Here is an 18,288-nt window from a genome sequence, read left to right on the forward strand (position 1 = left end):
CCACGACCACCACTCCTCGCCTCTGGTTGATGGGAAGGCGAGCCCCTAGTATCCTGGGGCTTACAGCTTCCCACACCTCACCGCCACGCTCCCACGCCCCCTTCATTCTTTTGTTCAGAAGAAGAGCCACACCCTGTTGTTTGGCAGTCTCCTGCCCCGAGTAGAGGACTGTCCACCCCTCATGGTGGCAGGAGCCAGAACCGGTCCACCGGACCTCCTGAATGCCACAGAGATCCAGGCGGTACCGGTCCAGCTCCCGACAGAGGAGTGGCAGCCTCTCCTCCGCAGTGAGCGTTCGAACATTCCACGTGGCCATCCGCAATGGTTTTTCGTTGTTTCTGGAGGAGCCCCGAGGGTGAAAATTCAATCTCCTGGCTCCGCCAAATGGGGTTTGGCCAGGAGACGTCATAAAAGCCTGACCCCCCGGGGCCTCCGGCACAAGCTTATTAATTACAGGTTTATGTTTAATTCGTAGTTTAGTGGTGGTTAATTGAAGGTGGAGGGGTTACCAGCCCCTCGAACCCGTCCAGAGCCCCCGTTTAGCCACTGTGGTGGTCACAGACGCCATGAGGGGAGAGGCCAATGGGCATTGGCCCTCCCCCCACAGCACTGCCCACGACAGTGTTGCCCGTCCGGCACCGCGAGGAGGTAGGAGGTTGTTTTGCTGCACCGCACCACAACACCACACGCACCACACCCACAACACCACACACACCGCACCAAAACACCACACGCACCACAACACAACACCACACGCACCGCACCACAACACCACACGCACCACACCCACAACACCACACCGCACTACAACACCACACGCACCACACCACACGCACCGCACCACAACACCACACGCACCACACCCACAACACCACACGCACCACGCCACAACACCACACGCACCACACCACAACACCACACGCACCGCACCACAACACCACACGCACCGCACCACAACACCACACGCACCACACCACAACACCACACGCACCACGCCCACAACACCACACGCACCACAACACCACACGCACCACGCCCACAACACCACACGCACCGCACCACAACACCACACGCACCACACCACAACACCACACGCACCGCACCACGCCCACAACACCACATGCACCGCACCACAACACCACACGCACCACGCCCACAACACCACACGCACCACGCCCACAACACCACACGCACCACACCCACAACACCACACGCACCACGCCCACAACACCACACGCACCACGCCCACAACACCACACGCACCGCACCACAACACCACACGCATCACGCCCACAACACCACACGCACCGCACCACAACACCACACGCACCGCACCACGCCCACAACACCACATGCACCGCACCACAACACCACACGCACCACGCCCACAACACCACACGCACCACGCCCACAACACCACACGCACCACACCCACAACACCACACGCACCGCACCACAACACAACACGCACTGCACCACAACACCACACGCACCGCACCACAACACCACACGCACCGCACCACGCCAACAACACCACACGCACCGCACCACAACACCACACGCACCGCACCACAACACCACACGCACCGCACCACGCCAACAACACCACACGCACCGCACCACAACACCACACGCACCACACCACGCCCACAAAACCACACGCACCGCACCACAACACCACACGCACCGCACCACAACACCACACGCACCACACCCACAACACCACACGCACCGCACCACAACACCACACGCACCGCACCACGCCAACAACACCACACGCACCGCACCACGCCCACAAGACCACACGCACCGCACCACAACACCACACGCACCACGCCCACAACACCACACGCACCGCACCACAACACCACACGCACCACACCCACAACACCACACGCACCGCACCACAACACCACACGCACCACGCCCACAACACCACACGCACCACACCCACAACACCACACGCACCACACCCACAACACCACACGCATCACGCCCACAACACCACACGCACCGCACCACAACACCACACGCACCGCACCCACAACACCACACGCACCACGCCCACAACACCACATGCACTGCAATACACGCGGCCACACTCTACCGCAACGTGTGTTACGATGTGTGTAGGGTGTGTGTCAGTGTGCCTGTGTTGGCAAGTGTTGGTGAATATTAGTGTGTTAGCATGCTGGTGTTGGCGTTTGTTGGTGAGTGTTAGTTTGTGTGTGTTGGCGTGTGTTAGCGTGCTGGGGTTAATGTGCTGGGGTTAGTGTGCTGGTGTTAGTCCGCTGGTGTTGGCGTGTGTTTGTGAGTGTTAGTTTGTGGATGTTGGCGTGTGCTGGGGTTATTCTGCTGGTGTTGGCGTGTGTTGGTGAGTGTTAGTTTGTGTGTGTTGGCGTGTGTCAGCGTGCTGGTGTTAGTGTGCTGGGGTTAGTGTGCTGATGTTAGTCTGCTGGTGTTAGTCTGCTGGTGTTAGTCTGCTGGTGTTGGTCTGCTGGTGTTAGTCTGCTGGTGTTGGTCTGTTGGTGTTGGTCTGCTGGTGTTAGCGTGTGTTGGCATGTGTTAGTTTGTGTGTGTTTGCGTGTGTCAGCATGCTGGTGTTGTCGGGGTATTTTGCAGGACGGCCTCACTCCGCTGCACTGTGCAGCTCGGAGCGGCCACGATGGAACTCTGGAGATCCTCCTCGAGCAGGGAGCACCCATCCTTGCCAAGACCAAGGTGCCACATCGTCAACATCATCACTGTCAACAACATCATCATCAATAACATCACCATCATCAACGTCATCATTAACATCCTCACCATCATCATCATCAACAACATCATCATCATCATCACCAAAAACGCCGTCATCATTAACATCATCACCGTCAACAACATCCTCACCATCATCATCAACAACATCATCACCAAAAACACCGTCATCATTAACATCATCACCATCAACAACATCATCACCATCATCATCGACAACATCATCACCAAAAACACCGTCATCATTAACATCATCACCATCAACAACATCATCATCAACATCATCATCAACATCATCATCACCTAAAACACCGTCATCATCAACATCATCATGATAGGTCATCATCACGGTCATCAACATCTTCATCATCACCTAAAACACCGTCATCATTACCATCATCATGATAGGTCATCATCACGGTCATCAACATCATCATCAACATTATCATCACCTAAAACACCGTCATCATTACCATCATCATCATGGGCCTTCGTCAACACTGACACTGTGCGTCATCATTAACATCATCATGATAGGTCATCATCACGGTCAACATCATCATCACCTAAAACACCGTCATCATTACCATCATCATCATGGGCCTTCGTCAACACTGACACTGTGCGTGTGCCACTAAGACTGTGCGTGTGTTCCACTGTGCCACTGACGCGCCGCGTGCCACAGAACGGGCTCTCCCCGCTGCACATGGCGGCGCAAGGCGACCACGTGGGCTGCGTGCGGGGTCTGGGTGCGCGCGACGCCCCAGTGGACGACGCCACGCTCGACTCCCTCACCGCACTCCACGTGGCGGCCCACTGCGGCCACTACCGCTCCGCCAAGCTCCTGCTGGAGCTGGGGGCCGAGCCGGACGCCCGCGCGCTGGTGAGACGACGACACGGGGGAGACACCGGGGGGGAGATGTACGGGAGACGCGGGGTAGAGGCTGGTAAACCGGGGGAGACGCGGGGAGACACGGAGAGACTCGGGAAGATGCAGGAGAGATGCAGTGGAGATGCAGGGAGACTCAGCGAGACATAGGGGAGACTAGGGGAGATGCGGGGGAGATGTGGGGAGACACGGAGAGGATCGGGAAGATGCAGTGGAGATGCAGGGGAGATGCAGGGGAGACGCAGGGAGACTCAGCGAGACATAGGGGAGATGCGGGGGAGATGCGGGCAGACAGGGGAGACACGGGGTCACTTCACTCCCTTCCCCCCTCCATGCAGAATGGTTTCACGCCGCTCCACATTGCGAGCAAGAAGAACCGGGCGCGCGTCGTGGAGCTGCTGCTGCGACACCGCGCCACCATCGGCGCCGTCACCGAGGTGGTCCCCCCGCCCCAGGATGCCTTTAAGGAATCCCAATGACGACGGTTCACCTTTAATAGGGGTGCCTTAGAGACATGCCAGCTACGAGGGGTCACCTTTAATAGGGGTGCCTTAGAGGCATCCCAACTACGAGGGGTCACCTTTAATAGGGGTGCCTTAGAGGCATCCCAATTACGAGGTGCCACCTTTAATAGGGATGCCTTTAAGAGATCCCAATTACCAGGGGTCACCTTTAATCTGGGTGCCTTTAACGGATTCCAATTACCAAGGGGTCACCTTTAATAGGGGTGCCTTTAAGGGATCCTAATTACGAGGGGTCACCTTTAAAGGGGCTGTGGGGTGTCACGGTATGGTGTGTCACGGTGTTCTGTGTCACACTGTGGGCTGTAGTCTGGCCTGACTCCACTCCACGTTGCCGCGTTCATGGGGAACCTGGAGGTGGTGTCGCTGCTGCTGCAGTACGGAGCGACGCTGGACACGCCCAACGTGGTAATAACACCACAGACGCATCGCACACAATACCACACACGCATCACGGACAACACTACACTGCACCACACTACACACGCATTATACATCACAATGCACCATACCCTGCACCACACCGCACACGCATCACACCACACACACATCGCACACCGCACCACACCCCACACAGCACCGCACCGCACACGCATCACAGACCACACAGCACCACACCGCACACGCATCACACCACACACACATCGCACACCGCACCACACCCCACACAGCACCACACCGCACACGCATCACAGACCACACACACCACTCTCCACTGCACATGCATCACAAACCAGACTACACTCGAGATTTGAAGTTGTCGTGACTGCAAGGATTCCTACTTTTTGGGTTTTTTCGGTAAAGTCACGTAGGTAAAAAATTAATTAAATTAAATAGAATGAAAAGAACTAAAATAAAATTAAATCACGACGTTTCGGGCACAACACAAGCGTCCTTCTGCAGGTGGGGACAATGTAGCTACAACACAACCGTTTCAGTGTGTCTGTGTTTTCGCTACATTGTCCCCACATGAAGAAGGCATATTGTGTTGCGCCCGAAACGTCGTGATTTAATTTAATTTTAGTTCTTTTCATTCTATTTTATTTCATTTATTTAGTTTTTTACCTACGTGAATTTACCGAAAAGAACAAAGAGTCCAGACTACACTCCACTGCTCTGCACCACTCCAGTCCACACCCCACAAGACACACCCCGCAGAGGCCCTCACTGAAGACATTGATCCCAGTCAAGACGGAGGGCACCTCGCCATTGAACGCCTGGCAGTGTGGCCAGCATTGATTCCAGCAGCGCGGCTGACTTTGCCGCTGATGAGAGACTGAATGTCGAAACCGCTCCCGAACTTTGCTCGTGTTGATAGACCAGTGCTGCTGCTGCTTCCTGTTGAGATGATGCTCTCCCAGAAGAAAGGCCGTGGGGCTGATGGGACGTGTCCAAAATGCGACCCCGGTGGTTGTTTTAGTTATAGCGTGGTTGTGTGTAACTGTGCGCCGCGGTTTTGCCGTGCGGTTGTTGTGGTCGCAGCGTGCGTGGCATTCTTGTTTTGGCTATCGTTGAGTTTTGGTTGTTTTGGTGGTTGTGGTGTATTTATTGATACAGTGGTGTTGTGGTTGTATAGTGTTGTTATTGTGAGTTTAATGCTATAGTGTTGTCTATTGTGTTATTGTGGTGATTCTATAGTTTCGTTGTGGTTTGATCGTGTTGTTGTGGTATTATATTGTTGTTGTTGTGGTTCTATAGTGTTGTTGTGGTTGTATAGTATTGTTGTTGTGGTTTTATATTGCTGTGTTTGTATAGTGTTGTTGTTGTGGTTGCAGCGTGGTGAGACACCATTGCACATGGCCGCCCGTGCGGGGCAGCTCCCAGCCGTGAAGAGTTTACTGAAGGCCGGGGCGGACCCACATGCAACCACACGGGTGAGGGCACAACCACACACAACTACACACAACCACAAGGATGAGAGCACAACCACACACAACCACACAGCTGAGTGCGCAACAACGCACAACCACGAGGGTGAGGGGGCAACCGCTGGCAACTACCGCGGCCCCTCCCCCTCTCGATCCGGCCATCGTGGGAGCTGTTCGCTGGTCCACGCAGCGCACCTTTGCCTGTACCCCCGTGCGCTTTCAGGACGAGCAGACGGCGCTGCACCTGGCCTCCCGCCTGCCTCGCCCGGAGGTTGCGCTCGCCCTGCTGGAGGCCGGGGCGCGAACCGACGCGGTGTCGGCCGGAGGGTACACCCCACTGCACATCAGCGCGCGCGCCGGCCACACGCTCACCACAGCGAGCCTGCTGCACGCGGGCGCCGACCACACGCTGCCCACCAGGGTGAGCACCCTCCGCCCTCGCCACGCCCTCACCACCCACAGCTTCACCACCCGCAGCCTCACCGCCTGCAGCCTCACCGCCCGCAGCCTCACCACCCACGCCCTCACCGCCCACAGCCTCACCACCCACAGCCTCGCGCACGGTGGCGGGTGGAGTGACGTGTGGTGTGATGCGTGGGATGTGGTGTGACGTGTGGGGGTGGCGTGTGGTGTGACGCAGTGTGACACGTGGGGTGACGCGTGGGGTGGGGTGACGCATGGTGTGACACGTGGTGTGATGCGTGGGGTAGCGTGATGCACGGTGTGACGCACAGTGTTACACGTGGGGTGACGTGTGGGGTGGCGTGACGCACGGTGTGACGCACGATGTGACGCACAGTGTGACACGTGGGGTGACGCGTGGGGTGGCGTGACGCACGGTGTGACGCACAGTTTGACACATGGTGTGATGCGTGGCCTTTTACAGAAAGGCTTCACCCCTCTGCACGTCGCCGCCAAGTATGGACAAACCGACGTGGTGCGACTGTTGCTTGAGGGCGGAGCCCAAACTGACATCACGGGCAAGGTGAGAGAGAGACGGTGTCATGGGCAGGGTGGCATGCACAGACACTACCACAGACACAATCACAGACACACCCACAGACACAATCACAGATACACCCAGAGACACAATCACAGACACAATCACAGACACACCCACAGACACACCCACAGACACAATCACAGACACACCCACAGACACAATCACAGACACACCCACAGACATGCCCACAGACACACCCACAGACACAATCACAGACACACCCACAGACACACCCACAGACACACCCACAGACACACCTACAGACACAGACACACCCACAGACACAATCACAGACACACCCACAGACACACACATAGATACACCCACAGACGCACCCACAGACACAACCACAGACGCGCCCACAGACGCACCCACAGACACACCCACAGACACACCCACAGACACACCTACAGACACAGACACACCCACAGACACAATCACAGACACACCCACAGACACACCCATGCACTCCTGGTGTTAACTGTGGGCAGTGCAGTATTGTGTGGTACTGTGTAGTACGCGCGTGTGGTACTGTGTGATGCTGTATAGTGCGGTGCCGTGTGGTGGTGCGGTACTGTGTGGTGCTGTCTAGTGAGTGCAGTGCCAAGCTGTGTGGTCTATACAATGCAGTGCCGTGTGTGGTACGGTGCCGTGTGTCACGTTAACGGTGCCGTGCGTGGTACGGTGCCGTGTGTCACGTTAACGGTGCCGTGTGTGGTACGGTGCCGTGTGTCACGTTAACGGTGCCGTGTGTGGTACGGTGCCGTGCTTGGTATGGTGCCATGTGTCACGTTAACGGTGCGGTGCGGTGCAGAACGGGCTGACCCCGCTCCACGTCGCCGCTCACTACGACCACCAGGAGGTGGCCCTGGTGCTACTGCAGAATGGAGCCTCACCCACGGCCACCGCCAAGGTGCCTGTGTGCGTGTGTGTGCATGTTTGTGTGCGCGGCTGTGTGTGTGTATGCGCCTGTGCATGTGTGTGTGCGTGTGTGTGTGCACCTGTGCGTGTGTGTGTGCGTGTGTGTGTGCATGTGTGTGCGCACCTCTGTGTGTGTGTGTGCGCCTGTGTGCGTGTGTGTGTGTGTGCGCGCCTGTGCGCGTGTGTGTGTCTGTGTGCGTGTCTGGCAAAAGGGAGAGGTGGCGCAGTAGCTATCATGCTGCGCTACAAACCCGGCGACCCCGAGTTCAATTCCCTCTCACGGCCAACACCAGCGACGATTATTTGAACTAGTCCTGGGCCTCCCCTTGGTCAACTCGGCTTCAAGTGAGGACACGGTGTGGTGTGTCGACACTGCCACTCAGGAGACAAAGGCAGCCAAGCGCGGTGCTGGCCGCCCACCCCTTCATGTGCCGTGCCAGCCTTCATAGGTGCTCGCTATATAGGGTATCTTTGTGTTCTATCTGGCTCGTGTCACACAATGGCAGCCGCACTGTGCTGCGAGCACTGCCGCTGGTTGTGAGAAGGCTGAGAGGCTGTTACCCTCACGGCACTCACGGCCACTACGGCGGCGTTGGGGGCTGAGGATGGGCGCGAGGGGCTCGATCGCGTGACCACAAGGACCACAGGAGCATAACCAGAGCCGGCTCGTGTCACAGGCCCCCGGGGGGACAGGCGCCCGCAATGTCACCTGGCCAAGCCCCCGTTTGGCGGAGCCGGGAGACTGAACCTCCATGAACAGGAAACCACCACCGGTGTCCACGTGGAATGTCCGAACCCTCACTGCGGAGGAGAGGCTGCCACTTCTCTTTCGGGAGCTGGACCGCTTCCGCCTGTAGAATACAGGAGGTCCTGTGAACTGGTTCTGGCTCCAATCACCGCGATGGGTGCATAGTTCTCCACTCGGGGCCAAACAATGTGGCTCTTGTTCTAAACAAAAGAATGAAGGGGGAGTGGGAGCGTGGCGGCGGAGGTACGGGAAGCTGTGAGTCTCAGGCTGTTGTGGATTCACCTCCCCATCAATGGGAGGAAAGAAATGGTGGTGGTGGTGGCTAACGCCTCCACCGAAGATGAAGATCAGTGGAGGGATGCCTTCTATGACCTGTCCCAGGTGCTGGCTAAAGTGGCCCCTCAGGATAAAGTCATCCTGTTGTATGGCTTTAATGCTCGAGTGGGTCATGATACAGGCACTTGAGCCGGAGTGACTTGAAGGAATTGGCCAGATCAGCTCAATAACAACGGGAGGAGGCTGCTAGACTTCTGTGCAGCCTTTGGGCTTGTAATGACCAACGCGCTGTTCCGGCATCGGCGCATCCGCACAACATTTTGGGTGCGCGCCGGGTCCAAGCAAGAACATATGCTGGACTACAAAGTGACACCAGAACCGACCGTGGAGCCCATCTGCCCACTGACCATCAGCTAGTCCTCTGTAAGATGTGCCTGCATTCCATTGTGGTGGTGGGCGTCCACCTCGGACCCCATTCAAACCAGAAATAGCCTGGTCTCGACTTGCCGATGAAGGTTACAAGTGAGAATTTGATCATCAAGATGCAATTACCAGCCAAACATCGTACTCAAAAATTGTAAATGTTGTGGTTTCACGCTTCAACACACCGGTGGGCTAAAGCAGTGAATTATTTGTCTTTTGTCAACGTGACACTTTTTTGCTGATTGGCCGTTTTGGGTGGTGGAGGGTTACAACACATTTATAAATAACGCTATCTAACCCAAAAACGTTGATTATGAATAATATTCATCTTTCTTGGTTCTTTCGGTAAAGTCACGTAGAAGGGCACGACGTTTTGGCCACAACGCAAGCAACCATCCTCAGGTGAAGAACAGGTCTGTCGGAAAGACAGCGTCACGAAAGCTTTAAATCGAAAAATGAATAATATTGGTCGCGAAAGCCTACGTTATAATTTGATCATCGCTTGCATCTCGGGCTAAAAATCATCCCACCCCACCACCCTCCTGATGCCGAGGGGCAATGGGTGAGGTTCAGGATGGTGGCTAATGCAGCTGTTATGGCTGCATTGAGAGCACACAGTCCAGATCTCCCCAGAGACCCTCGCTGACAGAGGAGAGGTGTTTCAGGTGGCCGAGAGAAAGCGACAGGCCCACTCCCACCGCCTACAGCATCCCACGTCGGAGAACGAGGAGGGCTGTCCCCAGACGTGGCAAAAAGCCGTTGCGGCGCTGCGAGGATTGAGCGGTGGTCCTCGGGTTGCTGAGGAGGTGGATGCTGCGTGAGCAGCGCGCGATCACAAATCACTCTTCAACCCCCATCACGAGAGTGACTTGTGGCTCCGGGGCCCATTGTCTTGCGTGTGTGCACGTGTGCAGAATGGGTACACCCCCCTGCACATTGCCTCCCGCAAGGGCCAGGACCCCCTTTGTCTCTCCCTGCTGTCTCACGGGGCCGACGTGGATGCGCACACCCACCAGGGGGTGCGCGCGCTGCACCTGTGCAGCCAGCAGGGCCACGGCGCCGTGTGCAGCACCCTGCTGACCCACGGCGCCCAGCACACGCCCCGCACCACGGTACACACCGCACACACACCACACACACCACACCACACACACCACACACACACCACACACACCGCACACACCGCACACACCGCACACACCACACACACACCACACATTCCACACACACCGCACACACCGCACACACCACACACCGCACACACACCGCACACACCGCACACACACCACACACACCACACACACCGCACACACACCACACACACCGCACACACCGCACACACACCGCGCACACCGCACACACACCACACACACCACACACACCACACACACCGCACACACCGCACACACACCACACACCGCACACACCACGCACACCGCACACACACCACACACCGCACACACACCACACACCACACACACACCGCACCACGGTACTCACCACACACACCGCACACACACCACACACACCGCACACACCGCACACACACCGCACACACCGCACACACACACCAAACGCACCACACACACACCACACACACCACACACACACACCACACACACGACACACACACCGCACCACGGTACTCACCACACACACCGCACACACCACACACCGCACACACACCACCCACACCGCACACACCACGCACACACCGCACACACCGCACACACCGCACACACCGCACACACCGCACACACCGCACACACCACACACACACACCACACACACACACCGCACACACCACACACACCACACACACCACACACCGCACACACCACACACACCACACACACCGCACACACACCGCACACACCGCACACACACCACACACACCGCACACACCACCACACACACCACACACACCGCACGCACACCACACACACCGCACATACACCACACACACCGCACACACCGCACACACCGCACACACCGCACACACACCGCACACACACCGCACACACACCGCACACACACCGCACACACACCGCACACACCGCACACACCGCACACACACCGCACACACACCGCACACACACCGCACACACCGCACACACCGCACACACCACACACACCGCACACACATACCGCACATGCCCCGCACACACCGCACACACACCGCACACACACCGCACACACCGCACACACCGCACACACCGCACACACCACACACACCGCACACACATACCGCACATGCCCCGCACACACCGCACACACACCGCACACACACACCGCACACGCCCCGCACACACCGCACACACACCGCACACACACCGCACACACACCACACACACCGCACACACACCGCACACACACCGCACACACACACACCACACACACACACCGCACATGCCCCGCACACACCGCACACACACCGCGCACACACACACCGCACACACCGCACACACCACACACACCGCACACACATACCGCACATGCCCCGCACACACCGCACACACACCGCACACACACCGCACACACCACACACACCGCACACACCGCACACACCGCACACACCACACACACCGCACACACATACCGCACATGCCCCGCACACACCGCACACACACCGCACACACACACCGCACACGCCCCGCACACACCGCACACACACCGCACACACCGCACACACACCACACACACCGCACACACACCGCACACACACCGCACACACACACACCACACACACACCACACACACCGCATACGCCCCGCACACACCGCACACACACCGCACACACCACACACACCACACACACACACCGCACATGCCCCGCACACACCGCACACACACCGCGTACACACACACCGCACACACCGCACACACCGCACACACACCACACACACCACACACACACCGCACACACACACACCACACACACACCGCACACACACACCTCACGCACACCACACACACCGCACACGCCCCGCACACACCGCACACACACCGCACACACCACACACACCGCACACACCGCACATGCCCCGCACACACCGCGCACACACCGCACACACACCGCACACACACCGCACACACCACACACACCGCACACACACACCGCACACGCCCCGCACACACCGCACACACACACCGCACACACCGCACACACCGCACACACCACACACACCGCACACACATACCGCACATGCCCCGCACACACCGCACACACACCGCACACACACACCGCACACGCCCCGCACACACCGCACACACACCGCACACACCGCACACACACCACACACACCGCACACACACCGCACACACACCGCACACACACACACCACACACACACCACACACACCGCATACGCCCCACACACACCGCACACACACCGCACACACCACACACACCACACACACACACCGCACATGCCCCGCACACACCGCACACACACCGCGCACACACACACCGCACACACCGCACACACCGCACACACACCACACACACCGCACACACACCGCACACACACACACCACACACACACCGCACACACACACCTCACGCACACCACACACACCGCACACGCCCCGCACACACCGCACACACACCGCACACACCACACACACCGCACACACCGCACATGCCCCGCACACACCGCGCACACACCGCACACACACCGCACACACACCGCACACACCGCACACACCGCACACGCCCCGCACACGCCCCGCACACACCGCACACACACCGCACACACACCGCACACACCGCACACGCCCCGCACCACGGTACTCACCGCACACACCACACACACCGCACACACACCACACACCACACACACCACACACACCGCACACACACCACACACACCACACACACCACACACACCACACACCACACACACACACACCACACACACCGCACACACACCACACACCACACACACCACACACACCGCACACACACCACACACACCGCACACACACCGCACACACACCACACACCACACACACCACACACACCGCACACAAACCACACACCCCACACACCACACACCACACACACCACACACACCACACACACACACCGCACACACACACCGCACACCGCACACACACCACACACACCGCACACGCCCCGCACCACGGTACTCACCACACACACCGCATACCACACACACCACACACACCACACACGCCCCGCACACACCACACACACAGGGCACACACCACACACACCACACACGCCCCGCACACACCACACACACCGCACACACACCACACACACCACACACACCACACACACACCACACACACACCACACACACCACACAGCACACACACACACACCGCACACACCGCACACACCGTACACACACCGCACACACCGCACACACCGCACACGCCCCGCACCACGGTACTCACCACACACACCGCATACCACACACACCACACACACCACACACACCACACACGCCCCGCACACACCACACACACACCGCACACACCACACACACCACACACACACCGCACACACCGCACACGCCCCGCACCACGGAACTCACCACACACACTTACCACTGGTGAGTGATAATTAGTGGTGAGCGTGTAATGAGTTAATTATGAGCATGTGGTGAGTAAGTGGTGAGCGTGGTGGTGAGCGTGTGGTGAGTAAGTGGGGAGCGTGTGGTGAGTGTGGTGGTGAGTAAGTGGTGAGTGTGGTGGTGGTGAGCGTGTGGTGAGTGTGGTGGTGAGTAAGTGGTGAGCGTGTGGTGAGTATGTGGTGAGCGTGTGGTGAGTGTGGTGGTGAGTGGTGAGTGTGTGGTGAGTAAGTGGGGAGCGTGTGGTGAGTGTGGTGGTGAGTAAGTGGTGAGTATGGTGGTGAGTGTGTGGTGAGTGTGTGGTGAGTAAGTGGTGAGTGGTGAGTGTGTGGTGAGTAAGTGGGGAGCGTGTGGTGAGTGTGGTGGTGAGTAAGTGGTGAGTGTGGTGGTGAGCGTGTGGTGAGTAAGTGGTGAGTGGTGAGTGTGTGGTGAGTAAGTGGGGAGCGTGTGGTGAGTGTGGTGGTGAGTAAGTGGTGAGTATGGTGGTGAGTGTGTGGTGAGTGTGTGGTGAGTAAGTTTTGAGTGGTGAGTGTGTGGTGAGTAAGTGGGGAGCGTGTGGTGAGTGTGGTGGTGAGTAAGTGGTGAGTGTGGTGGTGAGCATGTGGTGAGTGTGGTGGTGAGTAAGTGGTGAGCGTTTGGTGAGTATGTGGTGAGTAAGTGGTGAGTGTGGTGGTGAGTGTGTGGTGAGTAAGTGGTGAGCGTGTGGTGAGTAAGTGGTGAGTGTGTGGTGAGTAAGTGGTGAGCGTGTGGTGAGTAAGTGGTGAGCGTGTGGTGAGTAAGTGGTGAGCGTGTGGTGAGTAAGTGGTGAGCGTGTGGTGAGTAAGTGGTGAGCGTGTGGTGAGTAAGTGGTGAGCGTGTGGTGAGTAAGTGGTGAGCGTGTGGTGAGTAAGTGGTGAGCGTGTGGTGAGTTAGTGGTGAGCGTGTGGTGAGTAAGTGGTGAGCGTGTGGTGAGTAAGTGGTGAGCGTGTGGTGAGTAAGTGGTGAGCGTGTGGTGAGTAAGTGGTGAGCGTGTGGTGAGTAAGTGGTGAGAGTGTGGTGAGTAAGTGGTGAGCGTGTGGTGAGCGTGTGGTGAGTAAGTGGTGAGCGTGTGGTGAGTAAGTGGTGAGCGTGTGGTGAGTAAGTGGTGAGCGTGTGGTGAGTAAGTGGTGAGCGTGTGGTGAGTAAGTGGTGAGCGTGTGGTGAGTTAGTGGTGAGCGTGTGGTGAGTAAGTGGTGAGCGTGTGGTGAGTAAGTGGTGAGCGTGTGGTGAGTAAGTGGTGAGCGTGTGGTGAGTAAGTGGTGAGCGTGTGGTGAGTAAGTGGTGAGAGTGTGGTGAGTAAGTGGTGAGCGTGTGGTGAGTAAGTGGTGAGCGTGTGGTGAGTAAGTGGTGAGCGTGTGGTGAGTAAGTGGTGAGAGTGTGGTGAGTAAGTGGTGAGCGTGTGGTGAGCGTGTGGTGAGTAAGTGGTGAGCGTGTGGTGAGTAAGTGGTGAGAGTGTGGTGAGTAAGTGGTGAGAGTGTGGTGAGTAAGTGGTGAGCGTGTGGTGAGCGTGTGGTGAGTAAGTGGTGAGCGTGTGGTGAGTAAGTGGTGAGAGTGTGGTGAGTAAGTGGTGAGCGTGTGGTGAGCGTGTGGTGAGTAAGTGGTGAGCGTGTGGTGGGTAAGTGGTGAGCGTGTGGTGAGTAAGTGGTGAGCGTGTGGTGAGTAAGTGGTGAGCGTGTGGTGAGTAAGTGGTGAGCGTGTGGTGAGTAAGTGGTGAGCGTGTGGTGAGTAAGTGGTGAGCGTGTGGTGAGTAAGTGGTGAGCGTGTGGTGAGTAAGTGGTGAGAGTGTGGTGAGTAAGTGGTGAGCGTGTGGTGAGTAAGTGGTGAGCGTGTGGTGAGTAAGTTGTGAGCGTGTGGTGAGTAAGTGGTGAGCGTGTGGTGAGTAAGTGGTGAGCGTGTGGTGAGTTAGTGGTGAGCGTGTGGTAAGTGGTGAGCGTGTGGTGAGTAAGTGGTGAGCGTGTGGTGAGTAAGTGGTGAGCGTGTGGTGAGTAAGTGGTGAGAGTGTGGTGAGTAAGTGGTGAGCGTGTGGTGAGTAAGTGGTGAGCGTGTGGTGAGTAAGTTGTGAGCGTGTGGTGAGTAAGTGGTGAGCGTGTGGTGAGTAAGTGGTGAGCGTGTGGTGAGTTAGTGGTGAGCGTGTGGTAAGTGGTGAGCGTGTGGTGAGTAAGTGGTGAGCGTGTGGTGAGTAAGTGGTGAGCGTGTGGTGAGTAAGTGGTGAGAGTGTGGTGAGTAAGTGGTGAGCGTGTGGTGAGTAAGTGGTGAGCGTGTGGTGAGTAAGTGGTGAGCGTGTGGTGAGTAAGTGGTGAGCGTGTGGTGAGTAAGTGGTGAGCGTGTGGTGAGTAAGTGGTGAGAGTGTGGTGAGTAAGTGGTGAGCGTGTGGTGAGCGTGTGGTGAGTAAGTGGTGAGCGTGTGGTGGGTAAGTGGTGAGCGTGTGGTGAGTAAGTGGTGAGCGTGTGGTGAGTAAGTGGTGAGCGTGTGGTGAGTAAGTGGTGAGCGTGTGGTGAGTTAGTGGTGAGCGTGTGGTGAGTAAGTGGTGAGCGTGTGGTGAGTAAGTGGTGAGCGTGTGGTGAGTAAGTGGTGAGCGTGTGGTGAGTAAGTGGTGAGCGTGTGGTGAGTAAGTGGTGAGCGTGTGGTGAGTAAGTGGTGAGAGTGTGGTGAGTAAGTGGTGAGCGTGTGGTGAGTAAGTGGTGAGCGTGTGGTGAGTAAGTGGTGAGCGTGTGGTGAGTAAGTGGTGAGCTTGTGGTGAGTAAGTTGTGAGCGTGTGGTGAGTAAGTGGTGAGCGTGTGGTGAGTAAGTGGTGAGCGTGTGGTGAGTAAGTGGTGAGCGTGTGGTGAGTAAGTGGTGAGCGTGTGGTGAGTAAGTGGTGAGCGTGTGGTGAGTAAGTTGTGAGCGTGTGGTGAGTAAGTTGTGAGCGTGTGGTGAGTAAGTGGTGAGCGTGTGGTGAGTAAGTGGTGAGCGTGTGGTGAGTTAGTGGTGAGCGTGTGGTGAGTAAGTGGTGAGCGTGTGGTGAGTTAGTGGTGAGCGTGTGGTGAGTAAGTGGTGAGCGTGTGGTGAGTAAGTGGTGAGCGTGTGGTGAGTAAGTGGTGAGCGTGTGGTGAGTTAGTGGTGAGCGTGTGGTGAGTAAGTGGTGAGCGTGTGGTGAGTAAGTGGTGAGCGTGTGGTGAGTAAGTGGTGAGCGTGTGGTGAGTAAGTGGTGAGCGTGTGGTGAGTAAGTGGTGAGCGTGTGGTGAGTAAGTGGTGAGCTTGTGGTGAGTAAGTGGTGAGCGTGTGGTGAGTAAGTGGTGAGCGTGTGGTGAGTAAGTGGTGAGCTTGTGGTGAGTAAGTGGTGAGCGTGTGGTGAGTAAGTGGTGAGCGTGTGGTGAGTAAGTGGTGAGCGTGTGGTGAGTAAGTGGTGAGCGTGTGGTGAGTAAGTGGTGAGCGTGTGGTGAGTAAGTGGTGAGCGTGTGGTGAGTAAGTGGTGAGCGTGGTGGTGGTGAGTAAGTGGTGAGCGTGTGGTGAGTAAGTGGTGAGCGTGTGTGCTTTCAGATGGGGCTCACCCCAATGCATCTTGCTGCCCAGGAGGACCGCGTGGAAGTCGCTCAGCAACTCGAGGCTCACGGAGCCGCCATCGACCCCGTCACCAAGGTAACAGCCAGGCAACCACATCTCCATGGCGACCTCTATAACTACCCAGTCTCACTGCCGTCGTAATCAACGTCGCTGTCCACTTTCAGGTGTTGTACGGTGTTGTGCGGTGTAATTTCTACTCGATGTGCGGTGTGTATGGTGGGGTGTGTGTTGTACGGTGTTGTGCGGTGTAATCTCTACTCGATGTGCGGTGTGTGCGGTGCGGTGTGTGCGGTGCGGTGTGTGCGGTGTAATCTCTACTCGATGTGCGGTGTGTATGGCGCGGTGTGTGTGGTGCGGTGTGTGCGGTGGAATGTCTACACAATGTGCGGTGTGTGTGGCGCGGTGTGTGCGGTACGGTGTTGTGCGGTGTAATCTCTACTCGATGTGCGGTGTGTATGGCGCGGTGTGTCACCACAGCTGGGCTACACCCCTCTGATCGTGGCCTGTCACTATGGGAACGCTCCGATGGTTGAATTCCTCTTGCGCAATGGGGCTGACGTCAACCACAAAACCAAGGTAACCTCGCCGTCGCCAACAAAAAACAACAAACTACAGCAACAGCAGCCGCCATTGGAACATCACCACGGTGCTTGTGCTAGACTAGGTGCACTTTGAGGCCACGTGAAGTGTCGAAGGCTCAGGAGCTGGAGGTCCCTACCGT

At 57.2% G+C, this 18,288-nt stretch overlaps 1 protein-coding gene across 1 annotated transcript in view; it reads left to right on the forward strand.

The window, feature by feature from the left end:
• LOC144942465 (uncharacterized) overlaps nt 1–18,288 on the forward strand; it is a gene marked incomplete at its 5' end in the record, with an annotated part of 101,492 nt that overhangs the window by 26,654 nt on the left and 56,550 nt on the right. Inside the window, 11 exons of the mRNA XM_078869332.1 lie at nt 2,623–2,721; nt 3,443–3,640; nt 3,985–4,083; nt 4,477–4,575; nt 5,943–6,041; nt 6,259–6,456; nt 6,922–7,020; nt 7,853–7,951; nt 10,321–10,518; nt 17,544–17,642; nt 18,045–18,143. Coding sequence (XP_078725458.1) covers nt 2,623–2,721; nt 3,443–3,640; nt 3,985–4,083; nt 4,477–4,575; nt 5,943–6,041; nt 6,259–6,456; nt 6,922–7,020; nt 7,853–7,951; nt 10,321–10,518; nt 17,544–17,642; nt 18,045–18,143 — 1,386 coding nt within the window. The remainder of the gene's footprint in view (nt 1–2,622; nt 2,722–3,442; nt 3,641–3,984; nt 4,084–4,476; nt 4,576–5,942; nt 6,042–6,258; nt 6,457–6,921; nt 7,021–7,852; nt 7,952–10,320; nt 10,519–17,543; nt 17,643–18,044; nt 18,144–18,288) is intronic.

This window comes from Lampetra fluviatilis, chromosome 27 (assembly GCF_964198595.1).
Source record: "Lampetra fluviatilis chromosome 27, kcLamFluv1.1, whole genome shotgun sequence".
Taxonomy (NCBI): Eukaryota; Metazoa; Chordata; class Hyperoartia; order Petromyzontiformes; family Petromyzontidae; genus Lampetra; species Lampetra fluviatilis.